The following is a 27,948-nucleotide window of genomic DNA, read 5'->3' on the forward strand; positions in this document are numbered from 1 at the left end:
TAGGCCTGTGAGCCACAGCTACTGAGCCTGCGCGTCTGGAGCTTGTGCTCCACAAGAGAGGCTGCAACAGTGAGAGGCCCGCGCACTGCGATGAAGAGTGGCCCCCGCTCGCCGCAACTAGAGAAAGCCCTCGCACAGAAACGAAGACCCAACACAGCCATCAATAAATAAATAAATTAATTAATTAAATTTTTTAAAAAACCCCTCATGAACTGATGTTAGCTTCTGATGAAGCTTCCATCAGTATACAATGAAATAAGAAAAATAATGACTGTGCTTTTTTAATGAAATGATGGTGATAGTTGATGTAGGGTGTTTTTTGTTGTTGTTGTTTAATGATCTTACTTGGCGATATAAGAAATTGGCAATCCCGTATTGATCCCCTGGCTTTTGTGGGATTTTTTTCTTGTCTGTAAAATCAACAACCTGCAGCCACAGTTCAGAAGACAGAGATCATTTCTGCCTCCAAGGTGATCAGTGAAGACTTGATGGGGGAGTTGATCTGGGCCTTGTAGGTTTTAGATAATTCCTCATAGGTTTAGCCAAGTGTAACAGGCAGGAGAATCTGAACAAAGAGTGGAAAGAGCTTATGAAACAGGTTTGAAGGACTACATGACCGGGGATGGGAAGTAAGGTTGGGTAGAGAGGGAGTAGACAGCCAAGATGGAGGACGTTGAAAGCCAAAATGAGTTTGAACTTGATTCTCTGGGTAATGGAAAACCATTAAAGGGGGCAGGAGTGACATGTTGAATAAAGATGGGGCTTCAGGAAGATGAATCTGGCAGTACTAGATAGAAGGTAAATTGCAGGTGAGAAGACTAGTTAGGAGGCAATTGTGGTTTATAATGTGATGGTTTTTATATTTTGTTTCTAGCCAGAAAAAAATTTGATCTTCTCATCAAAGCCCTATAGATCTTTGGCCATAGTTGGTGGAAAGTAGGTGATGATGTGGTCTGTGATATAGTGAAGTAAGTTAAGCACTGAAAGTATGATAGCTGCCACCATCTGTAGGCAGCTGGAAACATTTCCTAAGTAGTAGCTCTCTAGTACAATGCATGGCTTAGTCTCACAGAAATTTCAGGGACAAAGACCCTGGGCCCAGAGCTCTTACTGGAATTCTAAGCACTGGTCATGGAGATTGACTTTGCCCCAGCCTACAGCCCAGCTAGGGGAGAGGGAAGTACAGTGACACCTTTCACTGTCCTTGAGGGGATCATTCATGGCTAGTTTTATGAACAGCTGCCTTCCTCTCTCCTTCCCTTCCTCATTGTTTCCTGCTTTGTAGGATCAAGAAGCCATGGCCCCTCAAACATTTATTTCAAGGTTGGAGATAGGTCTTTGGGTCTTCAGCAACTTCTGTTCTTCTGCAACTCAGTTCATCTTAGGATGCTGTCACTGAGCATTTGAGTCTCATAGGGAATAGAAGCAACAATGAGGGGAAAGAAACAACGTATCTTCTGGATCCTGAGTGGTAGCTGATGGTGTCCTGGCCAGTAGACCTAAGGCTTCTTTTTAGGGACCTGAAATCCAAGGGCTTGCCTGTGGAGTCCAGATGGGAGTCAGTACTGGAAGGAGCTCTATGCAGGGCTAGTGCTTGAGGGCCAAGCCCATCTTGACACCATCTCTGTGTCCAAGGATGGCAGCAGGCAGCAGTGGCATGAACTGGACAGAGACATGCTGCTACTTACTGTACAGCTGGCTCTGGCTCTGGCTTCTCCGCTGTCTACTGATTCCCACAGAGCTGGCCCAGAACCTGACGAGGGTGGAGCAGGGAAGGGGTGGAGGGCTCTGTAGGTCTTCAGACGGAGCTGAGAATTTTCTCAGGCCTGGGGAAGACCACTCCTTTTCCTTAGCCTTCCTTTCCCTAGGAAAATAGGCTTCCTGCCCCCTGGCCTGGCTAAAGGGACTCTGCCTTCCCACAGGCCCAGCTGGACCCCACTCAGTACTGACCAAAAACTGATGTAGGTGAGAGGACGGAAGGCTCTGCTACAGTCCCACTTGCAGACCCTCTGAAGATCCAGGGAACTGAAGTAGACCCTGTGGTAGGAAGGGGGCCTGTAGCCAACTTGATCCTAAGGCTCACTACCACCCTGTACATAGAAGCCTCTATGGCCCAGTCTCTCTTTTTTTCTGAGACAGACCCAGTTTCTCTGAAGAGGCACGCCCTAGAAAGCCTATTGCCAAGTCTAGGAACTTGGTGTTCCTGCTGGTGGAATGATGACTGGTCCCTACAGCCTCCCTGCAGGGCTTCAGGAACCCCCTCCCAGGCTGGCTGCTCCACCCTGAGGCTAGTCTGGAATCCTAGTGAAGGGAAAAAGCTGGAAAACAAGGAGTCATTCAGAGTGGGTGAAAAGAGGAGGGAGAGGTTTCTGGCTGAGATGTAAAAGGAGGGGCCTAAGGAAGGAAGGAAGCTCTAAGCCTCCTCCCAGACCTTTTCCCTGAGACTCCTAGGGATGAGAGAGGAGCGAGGCCCAGCTCTCTCGCTATTTTTCTTTGCCGCTTTGAGAGTTCTCATCTTCCAGCACCGACTGCCCTCTGTGGCTGACTCCTTTCTCTACCTTCCCCCTTCCCCACGCTAAAGGGCCCACAGGGACTGGCAGGGAGGAAGGCTGAGCGGCTGTACTGTGGGCATGCCTATTCCTTTCCCTTCCCCCTTCCCTTAGCAGCAACGTCACCGCAGCACCAGAGGCAGCAGCAGCGGCAAGGATACTGGGGCTGGGATTGCGCAGCCTCCCTGCATTAGCAACGATGCCATTGTATTAGCAGAAATCAGATCTTAGGAAATCAGCCCAGTTCCCCCTGTGTGGTCCTGTGGAACAGTGCCTCAGCTCGAACTGTCAAGATAGAGCTTGGTCGGAGTGCAAAAGGAACAGAAGCCTCCAGATGCAGCTAAGGCTCCTTACAGAGGTATGGCTCAGCGGAGCTGGGGGGAGGGGCAGGGCAGAGATGCTAGAATAACTGATCAGCACATTTGGGCCCTGGTTTCGAGGGTTGGCTTTGTCTTCCCGAAAGAGGGAGAGAGAGAGAGCGCGCGAGCATGAGCGCAAACATTAGACAAGCTCATCCATGCATACATTTGGGCTGTGGTGCAGAGATGGGGAAAAACAGGCTTGGGCTAATGCTATTTTGTCAAGAAGGAGAAAATCCCCTTCTTCCTTTCTGAGCATCTCTAATGAGGCTGTTATAGTGCGGGTCAGCGTAGAGGGGGTCAGATCTAGAAACAAAGGCTTAATAGGGAGGAGATACCCCTACAGCTACTGTAAGTTTATGATGGAGACATGCAGGGATCCACACAGGAGGTACTGGGAAGCATTGATTCCACCCTTTACCTCCATGCACATATGAACGTGCACATAGACACACATACCATATCTTCTGGAGCTGTGGGAGCCAAGAGGCTACAGATAAGGATGGAATAAGAAAGAATGTTGCCCAAGAGGCTCCACATTATTGGTTGGTGGGGATAAGTAGTGCCTAGGGCACCTGACCTATTATAATTGGTCTTCTTATATAGGCTTAGATTCCTAACAGGAAGAGACCTGAGCATAAGTTGATACTCCCAAACCCACCCTCCTGCTCTCTTCCCTTCAATCCTGTCCAAGAGAGAACCCAGACAGGAAAAGGGTTATCAGTCCTACTGAGGCTCCCCATCAGACCTCAGGTCAAGGTCAGATTGCTAGAGAGTAACAGCCGAGTATCACCATCTTCCCCGTCCTCCTCAGGAGGCTAAAAAAAGAGGGAAGGGATTCTATGACTGGCAGAAAGATGCTGAAGACCAAAGACAAGGGAAACCTTTCTTCTGAAGTTTAGAACATCTTCCTGCCCAGAGTTAGCCAGTTGCTGAGCAGATAGGAAGAGTTCTTTAAATTCCCATCTCCATTGATCACCTTGGTGGAGGATTCAAAAACATATGCTAATAGGAGTCAGTAGTTCCATGTTGTGCAAAATGTGGTTGGATAATACATGGGGAAGTTGTGGGAGGTGTTAGTTCCCAGGAAGCACCTAGGAATGTGAACTACAGAGCAGGGGAAAGGGGCGTTGAGGACTGTGAATGGGGCAGGGAGATGTGAGCTGGGAACTGGGTCAGGAGGTGGGATTGAAGAGTGTTTATTAGGGCATGGGGCAGTAATATGAAAGGGACTGTGGGTTCAGAGATTAGTAAAGTGGGTAAGTATAAACTGTGTAAATGGAAACTAGTGTGTGTGAGCCTATCCAGGAAAGGTAGGAAGCATCTACTTTGGTAGCAGAGTAAATGTAGGGGCTTTAAGAAGAGGGTGTGGCCCTGATCTTTTCTCTGAGAGGCAGTTGTAATGGAAAGAATTAAGAATTGGGCAGACCTGGATTTGCGTCCATCTCAGCTGTATAATTATGGGCTAACTTCTCACACTTGCTAAGCTTCAGTTTTCTCATCTGTAAAATGGGGATGATTATGTCTACTTTAAACGATTATAGTGAAATTAGAGATGATATATGTAAAACAACTTACATGTAAGTTCTCAGTAAATGATCACTAATAAGTAGTATTATTATAATAGGCCAGGAGACACCCATTTGTGATGAGGGCCAGGAAGAGGGCTCTCGTGGAGAGCTTTCCCTGATTCTAGAGATCTAGACCAGGTAACTTTATGCTGACTAAGCCCACCACTTCTTTGTCGACCTGGTAGGCAGAGCTGAGCACTTTCTTCCACTTTCTTCCTATTCTGGGTTCTCTATTCCTTCCCCATCTTCATCTCCCATGTCTCTCCATTTAATCAGGGTACAAAAAGCGTCTGGAATGAGCTCTTCCATCTCACTGTTTTCTCTTCACCTTTATTAGAGCTCATGGGCCACAATATTGAACTTGTCTTGTTATAGAACATGTCTCTCCCCGGGGGAGAAGTCTAATAGATATGCTCTCAGTAAATGTGTTCTGTGGTGTTTGAAATCAAGTCACGTGTACAGTATACTCTCATTACATTCCTAACTGATCAAGAAAAAAGGTCAAACATTAGGATTCCTGACTCTTGACTTAATTCTGTCATTTATCCATTGAGAGATCTTGGGCAAGTCATTTGTTTTTTCTAGGTGTTGATTTCCTTGGGGGTTTTGTTTGGTTTTTTTTTGTTTGTTTGTTTTGGTTTGGTTTGGTTTGGTTTTTTTGCGGTACGCAGGCCTCTCACTGTTGTGGCCTCTCCCGTTGCGGAGCACAGGCTCCGGACACGCAGGCTCAACGGCCATGGCTCACGGGCCCAGCCGCTCCGCGGCATGTGGGATCTTCCCGGACCGGGGCACGAACCCGTCTCCCCTGCATCGGCAGGCGGACTCTCAACCACTGCGCCACCAGGGAAGCCCTCCTTATTTTTTTAAATAAAGAAATGGCTCTGCCTATTCTGGTGCATTGTTGTGAGGATCAATGAGATGACATACATAAAGAAGTGCTTTGTAAAAACTGTGAAAGTGTCAGGGCAAAAAGCATGAGTACAAAGTCTAATGAGGTGTCTGTAGAACTTTACCTTAGTTGGCTGAACTGGAGTTGTCTGTGGAGAAACTATTGGCAGATCAGGAAGGAATAAGACTTTCTCCGAGATACAAAAATATAAAATAAAATGGAATCAACCAGTGAAAGAGCTTTACGCTTAAAATAGGATTCAACACAACCTAAATATAAAAGCTAAAACTATACAGCATTTAGGGAAAAAAAGAGGAAAATTTCTTTATGACCTTGGGACAGGCAAAGCTTTCTTAGACAGCATACAGAAAGATTTAACCATAAAGAAAAAAACAGATAAATGGGACTTCATAAAATTAAAAACTTCTGGGGCCTCCCTGGTGGCGCAGTGGTTGAGAGTCCGCCTGCCGATGCAGGGGATACGGGTTCGTGCCCCGGTCTGGGAGGATCCCATATGCCGCGGAGCGGCTGGGCCCGTGAGCCATGGCCGCTGGGCCTGCGCATCCGGAGCCTGTGCTCCGCAACGGGAGAGGCCACAGCAGTGAGAGGCCCGCATACCGAAAAAAAAAAAAAAAAAAAAAAAAATTAAAAACTTCTATTAATTAAAAAACACCATTAAGAAAACAAATTGGCAAGTCACATTTGAGAAAAGGCCACTTGAGAAAATATTCTCAAGACATACATCTGACAAAGGACTTGTATCCAGAATAAATTTTAAAACTCCTACAACTCAACAATAAAAAGACAAGTCAGTTTTTAAAATGGGTAGAACAGGAGTCGATAACTAACCTACTGTGCCTACCATGTTCCAAGCACAATGCGTGGGTTCTAGGGACACAGGGTTGACTGTATCCCTAGATACAGTCCCTACCCTGTTCCTCAAGGAACTGCACTCTAGTCTGGGGACAGATATGTAAACATAACATAATAAACCTTCAGCGCCCTCCAGCCAAAGGTTCTCCATCACCCTCCACATTCATTTGTGCTTTATCCCTGATTCAGAGAGTCAGCTTTCCAGACTCTATGTGTTGCTCTGTTTTTCCATTTGAATGCGTATATGACCCAGTCAGTGGTTTTGTGGGTCAAAATCAGAAACTCTTATGTGCGTATTACTTGTGAATGCCTTTTGAAAATGGTGCTATAAAAGGGGGTGGAGGGGTGTTCATTGAAGATCAAGTGATGGCTGTAGCCCATAGGTACTCCTAAAATTAGTTGCATGTGTACAAGAAAGTTCTTTAAGCTCCATTTAGTCCAGGCCTCAGATTGTGGCCTGGCCCCTGGGGAAGCCTAGTACTGCACGTAAGCGGAAGCCCCCTTCCCTAGCCCCAAACCCACAGTATCTGTAGCACTTAAAGAAAAAAAACTGTTTAAATTATGTACATAGGGGCTTCCCTGGTGGCGCAGGGGTTAAGAATCCGCCTGCCAATGCAGGGGACACGGGTTTGAGCCCTGGTCTGGGAAGATCCCACATGCCGCGGAGCACCTAAGCCCGTGTGCTACAACTACTGAGCCTGCGCTCTAGAGCCCATGAGCCACAGGTACTGGAGCCCATGCACCTAGAGCCTGTGCTCCGCAACAAGAGAAGCCACCTCAATGAGAAACCACACACCGCAACAAAGAGTAGCCCCTGCTCGTCGCAACTAGAGAAAGCCTGCGCACAGCAACAAAGACCCAACACAGCCGTAAATAAATAAATAATAAAACTATATATATATGTACATAACAGATATTTATTAGAAAGTTAGATGAAACAAAAAGAATAAAATTTAAAAATAATCGGAAATCGGGCTTCCCTGGTGGCGCAGTGGTTGAGAGTCTGCCTGCCGATGCAGGGGACATGGGTTCGTGCCCCGGTCCAGGAAGATCCCACATGCCGCGGAGCGGCTGTGCCCGTGAGCCATGGCCACTGAGCCTGCGCGTCTGGAGCCTGTGCTCCGCAACGGGAGAGGCCACAACAGTGAGAGGCCCGCGTACCGCAAAAAAAAAAAAAAAAAAAATCGGAAATCACTCAACAGCAATAATCACTGTTAACATTTTGTTGTAAAGTCAGCCCTCCATATCTGCGGGTTGTGCATGCATAGATTCAACCAACCAAGGATTAAAAATATTCAGGAAAAAAGTTCCAGAAAGTTCCAAAAAGCTAAACTTGAATTTGCCATGCTCTGACAACTGTTTACATAGCATTTACGTTGTATCAGGTATTACAAGTAATCTGAAGATGATTTAAAGTAAACGGGAGGATGTGTGTAGGTTATATGCAAATACTACAACATTTTATATAAGGGACCTGAGCACCCTTAGATTTTGGTCCTGTTTATGCTTTCAAATTTTCTTCCATGTATATTGCTATGGTTTGAATGTCTGTGTGTCCCCTCCCCCCCCATTCATGTGTTGGATTCTAAGTCCCAAAAGTAATGGTAGTAAGAGGTAGGGCCTTTGGGAGGTGATTAGGTCTTGAGAGCAGAGCCCTCCTGAATGAGATTAGCACTTTTATAAAACAGAAAGATCCCTTGTCCGTTACACTATGTGAAGACACAGGTAGAAGGTGCCAACTATGAACCAGAAAGTGGGCTTTCACCGGAACTCAGCCATGCTGGAACCTTCATCCTAATCTTGGACTTCCCAGCCTCCAGAACTGTGAGAAATACATTTCTGCTGTTTATAAAGCCACCCAGTCTGAGGCATTTTGTTATAGCAGCCTGAATGGACTAAGACAGATATAGAGATATATTTATTTACAACAATGGTGTCATACTGTAAATTCTGTTTGTAATCTGCTATTTTCACTTAATAGTTTGTGAATATTTTCTCAAGTCAATAATAATCAGGGCTTCCCTGGTGGCGCAGTGGTTGAGAGTCCGCCTGCCGATGCAGGGGACACGGGTTCGTGCCCCGATCCCAGAAGATCCCACATGCCGCGGAGCGGCTGGACCCGCGAGCCATGGCCGCGGAGCCTGTGTGTCCGGAGCCTGTGCTCCGCAACGGGAGAGGCCACAGCAGTGAGAGGCCCGCGTACAGCAAAAAAAAAAAATAATAATAATAATAATAATAATCAAATTAACACAACATTGTTTTAATGATACTCTGTTCTGTACGTTTTTGGGTTTTTTTTTTTTTTTTGGCTGCAATGGGTCTTCATTGCTGCTCGTGGGCTTTCTCTAGTTGTGGTGAGCAGGGGCTACTCTTCGTTGCAGTGCGTGGGCTTCTCAGGGCTTCTCATTGCGGCGGCTTCTCTTGTTGCAGAGCACGGGCTCTAGGCGCACAGGCTTCAGTAGTTGTGGCACCCGGGCCCAGCAGTTGTGGCTCGTGGGCTTTAGAGCACAAGCTCAGTAGTTGTGGCACATGGGCTTAGTTGCTCCGCGGCATGTGGGATCTTCCTGGACCAGGACTCGAACCCGTGTCCCCTGCATTGGCAGGCGGATTCTTAACCACTGCGCCACCAGGGAAGTCCCTGTTCTGTACTTTTAAAACTGATTATTGTTGGAATTTTAGTGTGTTCCCAACTTTCTGTTATCCTTGTGGCTTATATATTTGAGTTCAAAGTTTTCTTGGCAAAGGAAGAGAAGAGATGGGAAGGAGTGAAGGGGAAATTATCTCACGTACCTCATAGCAAAACTTCCTAAAATTTATCTTTTCCCTCTCTACAAAATCCCATACTTTAAGGCAGCTGTTCCTCTCTTTTCTTTTTCTCATCTTGTCTCTGCAAATACCCACTCCTCTCCACTGCTAAACACTGGTTCCCGTCCCTCTTCCCATAGACCTTAATCTTTTTTCCTACTTAAAAATTATATCTTAACAGCTTTGTTAAGGTATAATTCACATACCATAAAATCCACTCTTTTATAAAACTGAGACATAATTCACATTTTATTCACAGACTTGTGTAACCATCACCGCTGTCTGATTTCAGAACATTTTCATCACCCCCGAAAAGAACCTCCATCCCCATTAGCAGTCACTCCCCATCTTCCAGTCCCTCAGTCCCTGGCAACCACTATTCTACTTTTTGTTTCTGTGTATTTGCCTATTCTGGACATTTCATGTAAATGGAATCATATAACATCATACAAAGAAGCCTTTTATGACTGGCTTCTTTCACTTACCTTTTCGAGATTCTGTCATGCTGAATGTAGCATGTGTCAGTACTTCATTGCTTTTATCGCTAAATAATATTCCATTATGTATACCATATTATGTTTATCTGTTCATCAGTTGATGAACATTTGAATTGTTCCCACTTTTCTGGCTACTGTGAATAACGCTGCTATGAATATTTGTATACAAGCTTTTGTGTGAACATATGTCTTCATTTCTCTTGGGTATACACCTAGGAGTAGAATTTCTAAGTCATATGGTAACTCTATGTTTAACATTTTGAGGAACTGCCAGACTGTTTTTCCAAAGTGACTGCACCATTTTACAATGGCTCCAGCACTGTTTGAGGGTTGCAGTTTCTCCACATCCTCACCAGCATTTGTTACTGCCTTTTATCTTAGTGGGAATGAAGTGGTGTCTCATCGTGGTTTTTATTTCTCTAATGACTAATGATGTTGAACATCTTTTCATGTGCTTATTAATCATTTGTATGTCTTCTTTGGAGAAATGTCTATTCAAGTTCTTTGCCCAGTTTTTAATTGGGTTATGTACTTTTTATTGTTTAGTTGTAAGAGTTCCTTATATATTCTAATCAGAAGACTCTTATCAGATACACAATTTGCAAATATTTTCTCTCATTCTGTGAGTTGTCTTTTCACTTTCTTGATGGTCTCCCTTGAGGCAGAAAGGTTTTTGATTTTTATGAAATCTACCTTATCTATTTTCTCTTATCACTTGTGTTTTTGGTATCTTATCTAAGAAAGCATCCAATCTTAATCTTAATCTAAAATAATGCATTTACTCCCATGTTTTCTTCTGTAACTCTTAGCCTTGTGGCTCAGTTTAGCCTCTCTGGTTTCTGCCTTTCTGCATATCTACTCCTTACCTCAATCAACACACAAAGGCTTGGGAAGTCCAACAGAGGAGCCTTCCTCTCAGAAAGGAAAGGAGGAAGAAAGAAGGTAAATACTTGCCTTTCAATTTTAATGTAATTTAACTTAATACAAAAATATATATTTAATAGTGTCCCTTGCACATGTATTTATTAGCCATTTGAATTTTTTCTTTTGTGTGTTGCCTGTTCATGTCCTTGAGCATGTGTGACTTGCCTGGCTCTTTACTGTACTCCACATGAAGAGCTCTGATCCTGTGATCTAAATGAGTTACACTTTTAAAAATTGGTGGTATATGGTTTCAACTAAATGATGGAGAACTTATAGGCAGTGAGGGGGTTTAGACTCATGGTAGGTAAGGAAAATGACAGGAATGATAAGGAAAAGAAGAGAAATGAATGAATTAGGAGAAATTAGGTAGGAGAAGTCTGAGCAAGTGAAGTCTTTTGGGACCTGAACTTGGTAGCACAGGAGATTAGAACTTGAGGAGGCCATTCTGCCATGGTCCAGCCAAGAGACCAGAGAAGCTTAGAATGGGCTCTGTGTAGAGAACTTGACCTTAACCTATCAGAAGTAAAACTGGGAAGAGAAGACTTTTTAGGGGACCCTCATAGTTAAAGTTTTGGCTAAAACTGGGCAGAATCTGGGCACTTCAGATCTGTACCCTGAGCTAGATAAATATTAAGAATATTTTTTGCCTGGGGACTTCCCTGGTGGCGCAGTGGTTAAGAATCCGCCTGCCAATGCAGGGGACGTGAGTTCAAGCCATGGTCTGGGAAGATCCCACATGCTGCGGAGCAACTAAGCCCATGTGCCACAACTACTGACCCTGCACTCTAGAACCTGCGAGCCACAACTACTGAGCCTGCGTGCCGCAGCTACTGAAGCCTGTGCGCCTAGAGCCCGTGCTCCACAACAAGGAGAAGCCACCGCAATGAGAAGCCCGCGCACTGCAACGAAGAGTAGCCCCCGCTCGCCACAACTAGAGAAAGCTCGTGCACAGCAGTGAAGACCCAATGCAGCCAAAAATTAATTAATTAATTAATTAATTTTTAAAAAGGATATATTACGCCTCATGTTTGCCAAGCCTTATCTGATGTGCTAAAATGATACAAAAAAGATAAAAACAGACCTCTACCCACTTTGAGAAGGAAGAGGCTGGCATCAGCCATACTAGTAGTCTGATGCCTAACTCGGTCTCTATTTAAGAAGCTCCAATACAGTAGTGGAGAGAGTGAGGATCTTTAGCCCACAGCCATCAGAGAGGGACAGGTATTCTGGGGCTCAGAGGAGGAGAAAAGGTGTCCAAGATGACATAGGCATCAAATGATGTAATACATTAAAATTTATTTTTCTTGCAAAATTATAGCTTATTGCTATGCATACATGATACATTATTTGTGATTTCCCCCCTCATCTGTAAACGTGCCGTAGCTGTGTCCAAGACATCTCTGTACCTCCTCAGTGCCTAGTACCCTTTCAGGCATCTTAGACAGTTTTTTCTTAGTTATGTCATTATTCATACATTTTTTGTACTCAGGACTAGTCGTTATTTACTGCTAAGAAAGAGGAGGAGAAAATGCTGTCCCTGAGATTCCCCAGACCTTCAGATGTGGCATTTTGTTGCAAGTGGATGCATGATGAACTTAAAATGAAGGGGAACTCAAGAGCTGGACCTGTGCAATGCAGAAAATGTGCCCTGACGGGCTGTATTATCCAGCTCCATCTTGACTCTGAATCTTTTTTCCTCTTGGGCTCTTCTCCATCTGAGAATGATATGGGTAAGGGCATGTCCCTGACTTCGGGAAGGTGACATTAGGTTCCCTTTCTTTCCCTCTCTCTCCAGGTACCAAGCTCTCCTGATGAAATGTGTTCTGCCCCACTGGGCTCCAGGGGCAGTGTCTGGTGCTGTTGATGCCCTTGTTCGAACTTTCCAGAATGGATAGTCCCCCAAAGCTGACTGGAGAGACCCTCATCGTCCACCACATCCCCCTGGTACACTGTCAAGTCCCAGACAGACAATGCTGCGGAGGGGCAAGTGCAGGTAGCGGGAGCACAAGACCCAATCCCTTCTGCCCACCTGAGCTGGGCATCACCCAGCCTGATCAAGACCTGGGACAAGCCGACTCCCTGCTATACAACAGTTTGCATTCTGCTCCCGGGGGATCTGCGCGATCTGCAGACAGCACCAAGAACAGGGGTCGGGATGGAAGAGGCCCCGGGGCCCCTAAACGACACAATCCCTTTTTGCTGCAAGAGGGTATTGCTGAGCCAGGACTTGGTGACCTGTATGATGACAGCATTGGTGATAGTGCCACCCAGCAGTCCTTCCACCTGCACGGGGCTGGCCAGCCCACCTTCCATCCCTCCTCTTTCCAGCTGCCACCACCTGGCCCCAGAGTGGGCAGGCCATGGGAGGCAACACGTAGTCGGGCTGGAGTGGTGGAGGGGCAGGAACAGGAGCCAGTGACCACCTTGGATGCCCAGCAGTGCAGCACTAGCCACAGCTGCCGGCCAGAGCCGGAAGCAGAGACCATGGAGCTGGATGAGTACGGGGGCCCTGGTGGGAGCGGCAGCGGGGGTGGAGCCAGTGATACCTCTGGCTTTTCCTTTGACCAGGAGTGGAAACTCAGTTCAGATGAATCCCCAAGGAATGCCAGATGCTCAGGCTTAGGACCCCAGCACTGCCGCTGCAGTAGCACATCCAGTCAGTCTGAGGCGGCTGACCAGTCCATGGGCTATGTGAGCGACTCCTCCTGCAACAGCTCAGACGGTGTGCTGGTCACCTTCAGTACCCTCTACAACAAGATGCACGGCAACTCCCACGCCAATCTCAACTCTGCCCCGCAATCTTGCAGCGACTCTTCCTTCTGCAGCCACTCAGACCCCAGCGCCTTCTACCTGGACCTGCAGCCCTCCCCAGCTGAGTCTAAGATGTCTTGTGAGTCCCACCACCCTGACAGCGGAGGGAGGGAAGGTGGCTATGGTTGTCCTCATGCCTCATCTCCTGAGCTTGATGCCAACTGCAACTCCTACCGCTCGCACTGTGAGCCCTGCCCAGCTATGGCTGACCTCACAGCCTGCTTCCAGAGCCAGGCCCGTCTTGTTGTGGCCACACAGAATTACTATAAACTTGTCACCTGTGACCTGTCCTCCCAATCATCCCCAAGCCCAGCTGGCTCTTCCATCACCAGCTGCTCAGAAGAACACACCAAGATAAGTCCTGCACCAGGCCCTGGCCCAGACCCTGGCCCTAGACAGCCCTCTGAGTATTACCTGTTCCAGAAGCCAGAAGTCCAGCCAGAGGAACAAGAAGCAGTGGGCTCCGAAGTGGAAGCACCCGCTCCCGTGGGCCCCACTGTGATCGAGGGGCAGGTGTACACTAATACTTCACCCCCCAACCTCAGCACTGGACGTCCGCGCTCTCGAAGCTACGACCGCGGCCTAGAGCGCAGCCCTCCTATCCGCCTGGGCTCACTGGAACGCATGTTGAGTTGCCCAGTGCGCCTGAGTGAGGGCCCTGCAGCCCTGACTGGGCCTAGTTCCCCACCTCGGCGGGTCACCTCCTTTGCTGAACTCGCCAAGGGCCGGAAGAAAGCTGTAGGCTCTGGCTCCCCGCCACTGCGAGTGAGCGCTGGGGACTCCTCCCTGGAGTTCTCACCCATCCAGGAAACCCAGCAAGATAGGGTGGGCCGACTAGATGAGGGCACTCACTGTAGCCATAGCCTACCACCCATGCCCTTGGGGCCAGGCCTGGACCTACTTGGCCCAGAGCCCTGGTCCACCCAGGTCTGTCAGGGCCCCCAGTCCAATGAGATGCCACCTGCTGGCCTCAGAGCTGCTGGGCAAGGCCCCCTGGCCCAGCTGATGGATCCAGGGCCTTCTCTCCCAGGGAGCCCAGCCAGCAGCCATACTCAGAGGGATGCAAGAGCTAGAGCTGACGGTAAGGAACCTAAAGGCTGGAGAATACCAGGGTGTGTGCATAGCCTCCTCAGTAGTAGGGCCCTGCCCATCACCCCACGCATACCACTAGAGGTTCCTCAGCCTAGATCAATCATCTTTCCAGTCCAGAGCATGTCCTACGGTTGTAATAGGGGGAAGGAGGATGGAGAATAAAAAATACACCAAGGAGATAAAATTAGCACAACTTAGAGATTGATGTATCGGGAAAGGAACTACCTAAAAGATTGTGATTCTAAGCCTGGATGACTGGAAAGATGTTGATAACGTGGTTAGGGAGTGCAAACACAGAAGTAGATTTACTGGAAAAGGAATAAGGCATGAGTTCCATTTTGGACATTAAGGAATTTGCAGTGTTTAAGGGAAATGTCCAACAGGCAAACCACCCTGGGTATCAGTAAGGTCATTCTTTGACCAGTGATTGTAGCCACTCTTCAAAGAACCTGAGACCTGACACTTAACCTTTAAGCCTCCCAGGCCAGCTCTTTCCCTATTTACTTTATTACACTTAACTAATTATTTTTTAAAAGCTCTGTGTTAAGTGGGTGCTGGTGATAGATGAGAGGAACAATCTCTGTCCTCAAGGAATTGCGATGAAGGGTGGAAACAGAAAAGGAAACAAAATTAAAATGTAGAGATGGCAGTGTGTGGTACTAGTCTATGAGAGGGTTAGCTAAACAGACCAGAATGTCAGAGGAGTGCTAATACGGTTTACATTTAAGCACAGTCTAGAGAAATGATTAGGAATAGGCTTCGTGGAGACTCGTAAAAAGAACATTCTAGGCCCATACAGTAGTCTGTACAAAATCACAAAGGCACAGAGTATCTTGATGCTTTCCAGAAACTGCAAATAATTTAGTATAGCCATAGTGGAATGTGAATGGAACCATTAAAGGATTTTAATCAGGGAAGTGGCATTTTTTGGTTTGTAACAGCATAGTGGCATGTTTTGATTTGCATTTTAGAAAGATCTCTGATTGTTTGGGTGGAAGGTAGATTAGAAAGGATGTCTCCCTGGAGGTCAGGAGACCCCTGTGATCAGAGAGTCATTGGAATAAAAATAGTAGTTGAAGCTATGAGTGGATGAGAACATCCAGGGAGAATGTGTATAAAGGGAATGATGGACAGAGCCCTGGGGATACAGCGATTTAAGGTTGAGCAGAGCAACCCTCAAAGGCGACTGAGAAGAATTAGCCAAGAAAATAGAGGGAAAACCAGGAGAGGGTGAAGTCACAGGAGCCAAAGGAGGAGAACGTTTCAAAAAGAGTTAGGTTCAACAAATGAGTTCTGAAAAGAAATCACTAGGATTAAGGCTTAAGAATCCCAAGAGCAGCATTTGGGAGTGGCCAGGGTAGAAGCCAGATCTCAGAAGGTTTGGAAGGAAAGGGGAGATAAAGCAGGGGAAAGGTCGATAAAGGGGAATTGGCTGTCTGTAGCCTTAGGTTGGTCTGTTGGCTTCTCAAAGGAAAGGGGTTAAAAAATCATAAATGGTGTTATCTCTGCTGTTAGGGAGATCACAGTCTATCAGAAGACTTCACACTCCTAAACATACACAGAGGAGGTGCCCTTGGGGAAGGGATGCAGGAGGGTCTCTAGGGAAGAGGGGGGTCAGCAACAGCAGGGATTGGCCAGAGTCCTTTGGAACCACGCTCTTCTGAGATTGCAGTGTCTGGTGGGTGATATCTAGGCACAGGGGATGCTGTGGCTTGCACTCTGAGGGCAAGAGCAGCCCTGGTCAGAGATGGGAGGAGAGGCCTTAAAAGTGTTTTTGCTATCAAGAATTTTCATATTGAGATGCTGTTTTGTTCCATAAGTCTCCAGTGACTTACCACAGGGCTTTTTTCTTGATTCTGTACAACTTTTTTTTAATATCAAAAAATGATGACAAAAGAAGTGAGATCTCTTTGAGATTCTGAGCAGCAGAATCAAGATTCAAAAGGGTTTTACCAAGCCAGGAAAGAACGTTTTGTTCTTTCAGGGACCAATATGAACTTTGATAATGTAAGCTATACTTGAGTTGATTCGGGTTATTTAATTGATTGCAAACTCAGAATGAGTCAGCAGTTTGGAAGGGCTTCCAAAAAGTTAAAATGGTTGGATTCACTTAGAGACTCGAGAAGGGAGGAGTTGATAGTCCCCCTCACCCTTGTGAACCACTTAGAGCCCACCTGGAAGTTCTGGACACTCCATTTTAAGAGGGAACTGAGGGGCTGAGGCTGTGTCGCCCACAGAAGAACAGACTTGGGTGAATATGGTCTCTATCTCCAATTTTCTTAAGGGCTGTCACATAGAAAATGAGAAAACTTATTCCCTGTATTCCCTGAGGGTAGAACTGATACCCACTCCCCACAGTAGACACCCCTCCCCCTTCCCTGATCTTACTCCCTGAGAACTTAGCAGGGAGGATTTTTAATATTTTTTTTTTTTTCTTTTTTTTGCGGTATGCGGGCCTCTCACTGCTGTGGCCTCTCCCGTTGCGGAGCACAGGCTCCGGATGCGCAGGCCCAGCGGCCATGGCTCACGGGCCCAGCCGCTCCGCGGCATATGGGATCCTCCCAGACCGGGGCACGAACCCGTATCCCCTGCATCGGCAGGCGGACTCTCAACCACTGCGCCACCAGGGAGGCCCAGCAGGGAGGATTTTTAAAAGAGTAGGAATAGATAGTCTAATTCAGACATACTCTACATAGCATGTACAGTAAAGCTGGGATTGGGAGGGCCCACTCTGATAGCCAGCATCAGCTCAGTCTTGAAATTTGGTATTTAAATAAGTGGAGAGGATGAAGACATTCCCAGTAGGAAAAGCAGTGTGCTTAAAGATGGGAATGGTGGGGGGAAGAGTGGTGTCAATGAGCATGGCAGGTGTGGACGTTTGAGGGGAGAGCAGCTGATGTGTGGCAGGTGTGGACACCTACCTGACTGAGAAGATTAGACTTTGTTCTGTGGGCAGTAGCGCCACAGGAAATAAAATACTTCCTAAAGCTGGTATATGTAAGAAGATTTGGATGCAGTGAGACTATACTGAACCGAGGATGACAGTGAGGCTTCATTCATTTAACAAATCTTTATTCAGTACCTACCATGCACCAGGGTCTGTTCTAGGCACTGAGGATACAGCAGTAAACAATTTAAAAATCCCTGCTTTTCTGGAGCCCTTATAAGGAGTAATGGACAATAAACAAATAAGATAATTTCTGATAGTGAAAAATGGCTAAAAAGGCAATAAAACGGGGTGATGAGAGCATGACTTGCCAGAGGGACTGGGGTGGTCAGAGAAGGTCTTAATGAAGTGATGCTTGAGCTGATGCCTGAATGATGAGACAATTTCAGCGAGAACAAGAGGCCCCGAGATGTTAATGAACTTGGCATGTTGAAGGACAGAAGAAGGTATTGCTGGAGCATAGTGAGCAAGGGAGAATGACAAGGGTTGTTCTCTGATCACTGACTGGGAATAGCAGGAGGGTATAGTCTGAAAATGTCCACTGAGAGTGGTTCTGAAACATCTCCCTTACAGGGTTGTGGTCACCATCCCCTTAAGACTCGCTGAAGTAAATAAATGGGGAAAGACGAGGAATAGGAAAATCCAGCATGATATCATTTCATGTGTAGTACAATGCGGTAAAGAGAACATTAGCCCTGAAGTCAAACTCTGACTTAGGCAGAATTCTAGCTCTGCCGCTTTCTAGTTGTGTGACCTTGGGCGAATGACTTAATCTCTAAATTTCCAATACCCAGATCTTTCAAGTATGGATACTAATTCCTTCCTCAGAACTGTGGAGCCAGGAGTGCCAATGAGCCACACCCAGGGTTTCAGGTGGTATGGATGCTTATAGCGCCACCTTGTGTTCTCTCACATGTTGACAGTGTGTGCAGTGTTTCATTAGCAGCATAGCCCATACACAAAGACTTTCCCTCTGTGCAGTGTCCTGTTGTGTGAGTGAGTCCCATGTTTTGGAGTGAGACCCATGTTTTGAGGGACACTAACTAGAAGATTGGCTGAAAGAACAGGAGAGGACCACTCCTGGGGAACACACCTCTATGTAGAGGGAGCAGATGTGGACTCTGGGGCTCCAATACCAGGATCATGAAAGAGTGGGAGTAGGGTGGATGGGGTAACAGGGGGCTAATTCTAGCTGCAAGTAAAGAAATATTTTATTGTGGTTAGATTTGCTCAAAAATGAAATGTGTCGGCTCTAGTGGAGACAGGGGATGATGGGCGAAAGCTTGAAGTAAATTAACATCTTGACCCTGAAAATATATTACTAACTCCAAGTCTTTAGGCCTTAGAAACAGAGAAAATGATGTTTCTGCCATTGACAGAAATGGAAATCATCAGGAGAATGAATGAGGTGTTTTAAAATGGCAAATCTTAAATGAAAGCAGAACCCTAAAGCAGAATGATCTAGAGATCAAGAAGAAGGTTGGGGCTAAAGCCATGGGTTCAGGAGTCGCCTGTACGAATGTCTGAATGTGAACAAGGCAGGGAAGAAAGTGTAGAGTGAAATATAAGAATTGAGCCTTAAGATACGCCCATCTTTGAAGTCAAGGAAATGAAGAAGGGCTGAACAGTCAAGAGGTACAAGACAGGTCAGTATCATAAAAACACTAGGAAAAGTTTTACAAAGGACAGGAGGAGCACATTCCACAAACTTGAATTACCCCTACCCCATTCAGTTCCTTCAGCCAGGTCCTGCCCCTCTCATCCCTTTTCCCCAGGGAGCATCATCTCCTGACTGCTTCTTGTCTTCCCCTCATGTGAGTTTCAGTGTTCATCTGATTCCTTCTCCATCCCTGTTGCCGCAGGGGGTGGTGCTGAGAGCCGACCAGTCCTTCGCTACAGCAAGGAGCAGAGGCCAACCACGCTGCCCATCCAGCCCTTCGTGTTCCAGCACCACTTCCCCAAACAGCTGGCCAAGTCCCGGGCCCTCCACAGCCTCTCCCAGCTCTACAGCCTCTCGGGCTGCACCCGTGCACCGCAGCGTGCCCCCCTGGCTGCCCCCACTGCTCAGGTCCCAGCCCACACTCCTTCAGGGGAGTCTCAGGCATCCACCAGCGGAGGTGCCAGGAAAGCTGGGCCTGAGCCACAAACCTCACGGCCGTCACCCCTGGGCAGCTACTCCCCCATCCGGAGTGCCGGCCCCTTTGGGCCCAGCACCGACTCTTCTGCCTCTACTTCGTGCTCCCCTCCCCCAGAGCAGACCACAGCCACAGAAAGCCCACCTCCATGGGGCCGCTCCTGTCCTCCTGCTGTCCGTCCTGCCACCTCCCAGCAGCCACAAAAGGAGCATCAGAAGATACTGACCTTGGCTGAGTACCGACTCCATGGAACAGGAAGCTTGCCTCCTCTGGGCTCCTGGAGATCTAGCCTCAGCCGGGCAGAGAGCCTGGCCCGGGGAGGTGGTGAGGGCAGCATGGCTTCCAGGCCCAATAATGGTATGAGGTTCAGTGCCTGCCCCCCACACCACCCCAAGCAAGCTACCTCCCCACTGAATGGTTTCTTATACTCCAGCTTGGGGTCAGAGGTTACGGTGTTTGCATCTGTGGCTAACATCCCAACCCTCATGTTTTGTATGGGCCCACTGGGTGGGTATGAAATGCTGTCTTCTAACTATTTCCTTTCTCTTTTGCTAATCTGTTCTGCTTTCAGCCAACCATCTATCCCCTCAAGCACTCAAGTGGAGGGAATACAGGAGGAAGAACCCTCTAGGGCCACCTGGTTTGTCAGGGAGCCTAGACCGAAGGCCACAGGATGGTCGACTGGCCCGAAGGAACCCCATCTTTGAGTTCCCTGGTTCCCTCGGTGCTGCTGGCCATCTGAACTGCCGGCTGAATGGTGTGTGGGCCAGGTCCCCAGTAAACCCAGGGCAGGCTCTGCCATAGCTGGGAGGGGCTAGAGAAGGGGTCAGTCCCAAAAATCACACGGCTCAGAGGGTATGAGGCACAGAAGTGAGCTGCAACTCAGAAAGAGAATTGCTTGGGATTGATTTTTCTCTTCTTTTCAGGTCAAGTAGTGAAGCCATTACCACTGACCTGCCCTGACTTCCAAGACCCCTTTTCCTTGACTGAGAAGCCTCCAGCTGAGTTCTGTCTGTCCCCAGATGGCAACTCAGAGGCTGTTTCCATTGATCTCCTTCAGAAAAAAGGTGAATATTAACTCCTAGCTCCGGACGGGAAATCTGCTATCACTACCTGTTTGTGCCTGTTGCCCTACTATCTAGCCCTTCAGAATATTTCCCTGTTTTAGAACTCCAAGTGCTGGGAGGGAATTAGAGAGCACAGGTACTGGGGCAAGAGGCAGAAGTCTTTGTACTGTGGATCGTGAGTATTTGCAAGTGAGCAAGGATCCTTTATCAGATGCTTAAGAATCAGGTTTTAGTTTCCTCCCTCAGGGAGCTAAGTATAGTGAGGGAGACTCCCATGTGCTGTACTGGGGGAGCCCAAGTGCTACAAGCTCTAGCGGTTTGGGTAAACCTGATGGTAACATCCTATAAGGTAAGGACTGACAAGGAACCAGTCTATTTAGCAGACCTGTTTAAGTGAGATGATGGGGAGAGGACTGAGCATAACTGCGGGCCTTAGAGAAGCAGCCTGTGAAAGGGAGAAAGATGAAGCTAAAGTCCCTCGCAGAGGCAGAGTGGGGGACTCAGAGTTTAGGGAGAGGGAAGAACCTTAGGCAAGAAGGGGAATAGCCACCTTCCTCCAAGTTGGAAAGGGATTAAGAGAGGGCAGGTGGGAAGGAAGGTAGTTGTAATGTAGTTCTGTCTTTTGGATGGACAGGGAAGTTGAATTCATCACCAGTGGCCTCTGTTCTCTGTGTGACGTAGTGCCAAGGGCTTGAGAGAGAGGCGTCAAGACTTGGCAAGGCAACTTGAGAGCATAGCAAAGGGTGCTACAAGGCACACATCAAAGAAGTGCCCCTCCCAGGCACTGGTGTGAGTAGCGCTGGACTTTCTCCAACAACAGCCAATAGCCTGGTTTCTCAGAGTGGAGAGGACACATGGTTAGAGTGATCCAGGTTTGCAGCAAGAGGGCAAGGAAGTGAGGATGTTGACTGTCTTGACCATGGAATCATTGAGGTGGGTCTGGGCAGGGAGGCGAAAACAGGAGGGGCTTGAGAACCGAGCAAAAACAGGAAGAGGCCGGGGCCTGGTGTGTGTGCAGGGACAGAGAGAGAGAGTGAGTGAGTGAGTGTGAGAGAGTGTGTGTGTGTGTGTGTGTGTGTGGAAGCCCTTCCCTCTCCCCACTGAAGGCTCAGTCCCAGCTGAGTTGCCCAGGGACTTGATTAGGGACCCATCACATCAAATTCTCACTTGCAGGGCTGGTGAAAGCTATTAACACGGCTGTAGACCTCATTGTGGCCCATTTTGGCACAAGCCGGGATCCTGGGGTAAAGGTAGGCAAGAAACTGTGGAGAGCTGAGCTCTACCCTGCTGACCCTCACCTATTCTCTGCTACCACCTGCCCTTGCTCTCTTGCCTCTAGAACTCAGAGTTGGGTACTTAGAGATGGGGATCGCAAGAGAAGCACCGTAAGGACTAAGAGAGTCAGAGAGGACCAAGGTCAGGCTCCAGATGATTCCCTGTACTTCCCTACTGCATCCACAGGCAAAGCTGGGGAATAGTTCTGTGAGCCCCAATGTAGGCCACCTGGTTCTGAAGTACTTGTGCCCTGCGGTCCGGGCGGTGTTGGAGGACGGGCTCAAGGCCTTTGTGCTAGATGTCATCATTGGGCAACGGAAGAACACCCCGTGGAGTGTGGTTGAGGCTTCCACACAACTAGGTAAGTGCTGGCTGGCAAGATAGGGACCCCAGGCTGAATTTTAGGGTTCCAGGATTGGGCACGTGACCTCCAACTCTGGCTTCCTCCCAGGCCCATCCACCAAGGTCTTACACGGCCTGTACAACAAAGTCAGCCAATTCCCAGAGCTCACCAGTCATACCATGCGCTTCAACGCCTTCATCCTCGGCCTGCTCAAGTGAGTGTGTGGAAATCTACAAACCACCGGTCCCCTCCCCCGGGCTCTGGCACCTCCGAAGAACCAGCTCCCTAGACTGGGTCAGAAAGGGTGGATCTGCAGGATCTTTGGCCAGGGCCCAGGCTCACCCTCTCCCCACCTAGCTACAGCCTCTCTCAGTAGGTCACTGGTCTCCCACCAGACCCATCAGTCTCTGGCACTGATCACCAACATGGTCTTCTGCTTTTACAAATCTATAATCTGGCTCATTTGGAAATTAACCTGGTTCTCAGTTTCTTTGGATATTGTAACCCTGATCCTGTCCATTCCAGCACTGCTTCCAAATCCTGCTTGACCCACTTCACCTTGGCACCCACATCACAGTATCCTTCTTTTCTCAAGTATGGGCCAAGGTTATCCCCTTTGGTCCTGAGCTATCCTGTACTCTCACTCAGCAGCTGCCCTGACTTCTTGGGTCATGGGCAAGCCAACTCCATTCTAAGAGGAAGTGATTGGCTTGTGAATCACATGTTCACCCCCTCCCTATTAACCAGGTAGCATCACTGCCATAGCAGGGAGATGTTCACCTACACCTCTGCCCTGTGCGTGACCCCCCCATATCTGTCTTCTTTGCATCTTACCATCTGGCTATATCCACACAAGACTCAACTCTCTTCACCTCTCTCCCTACAGCATCCGGTCCCTGGAGTTCTGGTTTAATCACCTCTATAACCATGAAGGTAATGCTCAGAACCCTGCTGTGTCTTGCAAACTCAACAGAGGCCAGACATCGGAGGATCAAAAGAGGGAGGCACAGCTGTCTTTTCAGATACTAGAAGTGGGGAGGAGAACCACACAAGCTTTCATCCTCACGGCTTGGGCTTCTACCCAAGTCCTCTCCCAGCTTCTGCTTGTGTTAGAGCCTTGGAGTCAGCGGGATACTCAGGCAATCTGGGAGTCAGGGTGGCCAGGAACCTCTCTCCTCTGAACTCACGGCTGCCACTTAAGATTGTGGAGCTTCTGCACTGCACAACTTCAGAAGGCATTGTTTACACTGTAGTGCATCTAAGTGGCACGGCACACAGCCTGTGCAGCAGTACGCAGTGGCTCCACTCAGGTTGCCTTTCACAGGCCCACCCCAGGCCGGGCTCTGCTTCTCTGTGTGGCTCAGTCCCTCTCTCTTTCTCCCCTAGATATCATCCAGACCCACTACCAGCCGTGGGGTTTCCTGAACGCAGCGCATACAGTGTGCCCTGGCCTCCTGGAGGAACTGCTGCTACTGCTCCAGCCCCTGGCCCTCCTGCCCTTCAGCCTCGACCTGCTGTTCCAGCACCGGCTGCTGCAGAGTGGGCAGCGGCAGCGGCAGCACAAGGAGCTGCTGCGGGTGTCCCAGGACTTGCTGCTGTCCGCCCACTCGACACTGCAGCTGGCCCGCTCCCGGGGCCAAGAGGGCCCTGGAGACATGGACGGGGCGGCCCATGGGGAGCGGGTGAAGGGTGTGGGGGCCCCAGAAGGTGGAGAAGATGAGGAAGAAGAGAAGGAGACAGAGGCAGCTGGGAGCTCAGGGCGTGGCAGGTGGGCCCGAAGTGGGCAGGCTGGCTGGTGGTACCAGCTCATGCAGAGCTCCCAGGTCTACATCGATGGATCCATTGAGGGTTCTAGGTTCCCCCGGGGTGGCAGCAATAGCAGCAGCGGCAGCAGCAGTGAGAAAAAGAAAGGGACAGGAGGTGCGGGGCCACCCCCCCGAGAGGGAGTCGTAGAGGGAGCTGAGGCCTGCCCTGCCCCTGAGGAGACCCTTGGCCGGGAGAGGGGCTGGCCCTTCTGGATGGGGAGCCCCCCTGATTCTGTACTGGCTGAGCTGAGGCGCAGCCGGGAGAGGGAGGGGTCCACTGCCCCCCCAGCAGAAAATGAGGAAGGAGCCTTAGAGCCTTCACCTGGGGTCATCAAGTGGGGACACCTCTTTGGGTCCCGAAAGGCTCAGCGGGAGGCCCGGCCCACAAACAGGTAAGAGACAGCCCCTGGTGTAGACAGACGGGCAGGGGGGCCTGCTGTAAGCCAGGGCACAGACAGAGCCAGAGCCCGGCCACTATCCCCTAGGCTACCCTCGGACTGGCTCAGCCTGGACAAGTCCATGTTCCAGCTAGTGGCGCAAACAGTGGGTGCCCGCCGGGAGCCAGAGCCCAAGGAGAGCCTGCAGGAGCCACACTCTCCAGCCCTGCCTTCCAGCACTCCATGGTGAGCCCTGGGAGCAGAAGGATTTGGGGGCTGGGTTTGGCTCTGGGTGGGGTTTCTCTGACCTCCATTTGTTGTTTCCCCAGCGAGGTGAAGGCACTGTGCCACCATCTGGCCACAGGCCCTGGACAGCTGAGCTTCCACAAGGGAGACATCCTGCGGGTGCTGGGGCCAGCCGGAGGAGACTGGCTGCGCTGCAGCCGTGGCCCTGACACTGGCTTGGTGCCTCTGGCCTATGTGACTTTGACCCCAACTCCAAGTCCAACCCCTGGAAGCAGCCAAAACTGAGGCCCTGTGCATGCTGGTGGCCTCAGGGACCCTCACAACCCCTAGACTCATAGCCTGAGAGCCCTTCCCAAGCCCTCTGGCCTGGTTACAGAGAGTAGACCGAGAGCTGGGGGCCACATATCCCTGTGCTCAGTATCAATTACTCCCCCTTAACTGTCCCAGTGACCTCGTCCAGATCTTCCCCCAGGAAAGGAGGGAAGGGACACAGCACTGGGCTGCCAGAATTTCCCCAGCCCATCTTGGCCAGCCCTCCCATGGGTACAGACAGGCATGTCCCTGTGGAGGGAGGTGACCAGAAAGCCCGTTTGTGGGGGTCCCTAGGCCAGGTGGTAAGAAGGATGGGTGACAGTATTGGGGCCAGTTCCCTAAGCCCCCAGCTGTAAGTAGGCTGCAGCCAGTGCCTGGTGGTCAGAGGAGGGAGGAGGAGCCCAGGCTCTGTTTATGTATTTATTTATTTATTTATTACACCTATTAATAAAAAAGGTGCTCGGCCTCCAAACCATTCTCTCTTTGTGCCTTCTCCCACTCTCCAGACCATCTTTCTTCTTTGCAAAAGGATGGCTGGGATAGGATGAAAAGGAAAGAGAGAACTTGAAGTCTAGGTACCTACGCCAGGAGCTGCTTCTGGATGGTGCTGAGGCCCAGAGCATCATGGGTGAGATGCCCATATGTGCGGCCAAACTGGAACTTATACCCTGTGTGGCCAAAAGATTCTATCATTTGTAGCCAGAGGCATAGAAAAGTTATTTCTCAGCCAGTTGCCTAGAACCTCCAAGTTATCCTTCAAAATCTGGTCCTAACTACCCCCTAGGAGCTACATCAGTTTCCTTTTCTGCCCAGTGATAAAGCTGACCCAAGGTCCCCCCATATCTACTAGTTCCAAGCCCTAAACCACCTCCAACTATCTCTCACTCTCTCTCTCTCTCTCTCTCTCTCTCTCTCTCTCTCACACACACACATGCACACACACACACACACACACAAATATTCGTCCCCAAAACCTCCCTCTGGGGGCTGTCCTCACCTGGCACATAGCCCCCATATTTAGGTAAAAGGCCCAGGTTCTGAGGGTAGGTCCTGGAAAGTGAGGGGAGATGTTTAGGATCCTTCTGGGATCTGCCCCCTGGCTTCATCTGTCCAAATTCCTGCAGTGCCTGGTTGCTGAGCACAGGAAAGCTGGAACCGAAGAGGAAGCGAGCACGGGGCACATAACCAGTGAAGCCTAGGAGAGGAGGATACTAAGTCAGTACCTCCTGGGCACCTCCCCAGGCCTTTGGTCATTACCCACTTCCTCTCACCTGACATGAAGAACTTGTGAGGATCTCTGTCATCCATGGAATAAGGGGAAGTCTTCTGAGGAGAAGTTGATAGAAGAAAAACAGGGCTATCAAGTTCAGCCCCTGGGCTGTAACACAAGCTCCCAGGGAGGTGAAGCTGGCGGTCTAGCCCACATCCCCTGTCCCACAGCCATGCTACACATGACCACCCCAGACCTGGCCACACAGAGGTAAGGCTCCCCACTCCCGCCTCGTACTCCCCATCAGCCTTCTCGGTCTCACTTGTTCCGCCTCCTGCCCCAGCTCTGGCTCCTTTTCCGTCTCTAGCTCTGCCTCCAGCTTTGGCTCTTGGTCTTCCTCCACGTCCTTCTCTCCCTTGGCCTCCTTTGGCAGCTCCTGACTCCTCTGTCGCCCATACCACTGAGTGAAATCATTCAGAGCCTCAGCCCAGACCTGGCTGCTGTTCTTGGCAAAGATGAACTGTGCCTGGGGTACAAAACCTAGGTAGGCAGGGGGCAAGGACGATTTGTTAGTGTGTGGGACCCATGTTCTGGGATGGGGGAGTACCTGTTCATACCTGTGTACATACCTGTGTACCCAGGGATCATGCTGGAGCTGAGCCTTTTGTGTCCACGCCTGACAGGCAGGCTTTTCCTGGGACCCTCGGGAGATCTTGGAGGCCGGATGGGAGGCAGAAGTGTGCGGTGGGAAGGGGTCCAGGCTAGGCCAGGAGAGCCACGAAGTAGCTGCCCAGTCATCTGCCCATAGGTCTGGCCCATGCTGAACCGAAGTAGCGGGCAGTGTCCAGTGTACCTGTAGCACAAGTCTCACCCACTCACCTCCAGAATCCCCGGCCTCACCATCCCCAGAGGCAGAAGCAGAGACCTCTGAAGCCCTGATCTCTTCTGGACTCAGCTGTGTATATATTTGGAGCAGGTGTTTCTTAGTTCTCTGTCTGGGTTTTCAACCCTTCCCCTCGCTGTTACCCTGTTACCATGGAGAGCACAACACAAAGCTTCATAGCAGGCCCGGCTACTACTGTTCCCTTGCTTTTCCTTTTCCATCCAACATCATAGACATCCCAGCCGTAAGCCTCCCATACCAGAATGTCCACCTGGCCCCCAAGGCCGAGGTGGCACAACTCTGCCACCTTTTACACCCTTTTACACCCCTGTTCCCAGAAGCAAACGTGTGTGCTCTGGGTAGAAGTCTTACCCTGGGATATAATGAGGGTTCTGAGGGTGCAGCCCTGGTATGAAGGTGCTAGCCATAGCCGTGGGAACCCAGGCGAAGTTCCCTTCGTTTCTCTGAGCCGAGCTCCTGGGCTGTGTGTGCCGACTGTGTCCAGGGCTGGGAGGCCGAGCCAGAGGCAGGAGGCGGGGCTCGGGGAGGAGAGAGGGGTGGGGGCACTAGTGTGATGGCTGTCAGGGCCCGGACCGCAGCGGGGGTAGAGGCTCACTGGTCCGTCCACTCCGGATCAAGGGCAGCCCTGCCACCTGGGGACAGGGAGAAGGCTGCGTACAGCCTCGCCGCTGCAGAACCAAAGGAAGCCCTGAAGTGGGAGGTGGGGGAGCAAAGACTGACAGGCCCATTGAGCTCTGTCTCGAAAGAGGGCCCTCCCTTCTGAAGCCCCTCTCTAAGCACCTGTCTGAGGAGATGTGTATTCTACTCTCTGGGAGTCTTGGTTGAAGGTGATGGAGTCCCTAGGAAAGCCCAGGGCGGGAGGTGATAGGGAGAAAAGGAACCTAAAGACCTCTAGGCAGTGACATTGTTTATTTTCAGTCATGTAAGGACAAGAAGTACTACTATAATACGGATCAT

General features: G+C 49.5%; 2 protein-coding genes across 6 annotated transcripts in view; one reads left to right on the forward strand and one right to left on the reverse strand.

The window, feature by feature from the left end:
- RUSC2 (RUN and SH3 domain containing 2) overlaps window positions 1-25,349 on the forward strand; it is a 61,656-nt gene extending 36,307 nt beyond the window's left edge. Inside the window, exons 1-13 of one of the 3 annotated variants that reach the window (XM_082613538.1) lie at window positions 2,421-2,907; window positions 10,428-10,485; window positions 12,263-14,359; window positions 19,180-19,809; window positions 20,024-20,209; window positions 20,379-20,519; window positions 21,693-21,769; window positions 21,981-22,155; window positions 22,246-22,351; window positions 23,024-23,070; window positions 23,524-24,334; window positions 24,428-24,565; window positions 24,649-25,349. In XM_082613538.1, coding sequence (XP_082469664.1) covers window positions 12,331-14,359; window positions 19,180-19,809; window positions 20,024-20,209; window positions 20,379-20,519; window positions 21,693-21,769; window positions 21,981-22,155; window positions 22,246-22,351; window positions 23,024-23,070; window positions 23,524-24,334; window positions 24,428-24,565; window positions 24,649-24,850 — 4,542 coding nt within the window. In that variant the 5' untranslated portion in view covers window positions 2,421-2,907; window positions 10,428-10,485; window positions 12,263-12,330 and the 3' untranslated portion in view covers window positions 24,851-25,349. Of the gene's footprint in view, window positions 1-2,420; window positions 2,908-10,427; window positions 10,486-12,262; window positions 14,360-19,179; window positions 19,810-20,023; window positions 20,210-20,378; window positions 20,520-21,692; window positions 21,770-21,980; window positions 22,156-22,245; window positions 22,352-23,023; window positions 23,071-23,523; window positions 24,335-24,427; window positions 24,566-24,648 lie in introns of those variants that run through there. The other 2 variants (XM_082613536.1, XM_082613537.1) reach the window with 2 other exon arrangements.
- A 60-nt stretch (window positions 25,350-25,409) lies between these two features.
- Window positions 25,410-27,465, reverse strand: CIMIP2B (ciliary microtubule inner protein 2B). 3 transcript variants are annotated; one of them, XM_082613650.1, is made up of 6 exons: window positions 27,343-27,465; window positions 26,717-26,940; window positions 26,410-26,627; window positions 26,149-26,200; window positions 25,875-26,072; window positions 25,410-25,545 (listed from the first exon to the last, which is right to left on the reverse strand). In XM_082613650.1, the coding sequence occupies exons 1-6, from the start codon at window positions 27,396-27,398 to the stop codon at window positions 25,457-25,459; spliced, it is 837 nt and encodes a 278-aa protein (XP_082469776.1). In that variant the 5' UTR covers window positions 27,399-27,465; the 3' UTR covers window positions 25,410-25,456. The 3 variants fall into 3 exon arrangements, with proteins under 3 accessions (XP_082469776.1, XP_082469775.1, XP_082469777.1); XM_082613649.1 differs by having other exon boundaries at window positions 26,149-26,203; XM_082613651.1 differs by having other exon boundaries at window positions 26,149-26,203; window positions 26,717-27,114; window positions 27,343-27,391.
- Between the last annotated feature and the right edge of the window lie 483 nt (window positions 27,466-27,948).

The sequence above is a fragment of the Mesoplodon mirus genome (genome assembly GCF_964341445.2).
Source record: "Mesoplodon mirus genome assembly, chromosome: 1".
Classification (NCBI taxonomy): Eukaryota; Metazoa; Chordata; class Mammalia; order Artiodactyla; family Ziphiidae; genus Mesoplodon; species Mesoplodon mirus.

What these genes read in the sequence shown, in the direction of transcription:
- CIMIP2B (XM_082613649.1), bottom strand. Translation starts at nt 27,398, where the DNA reads ATGGCTAGCACCTTCATACCAGGGCTGCACCCTCAGAACCCTCATTAT. An exon ending in CATGATCCCTGGGTACACAG is followed by an intron (nt 26,628 to 26,716) that starts GTATGTACACAG and finishes CTGCCTACCTAG; the next exon opens with GTTTTGTACCCCAGGCACAG. An exon ending in TGGGGCAGGAGGCGGAACAA is followed by an intron (nt 26,204 to 26,409) that starts GTGAGACCGAGA and finishes ACTTCTCCTCAG; the next exon opens with AAGACTTCCCCTTATTCCAT.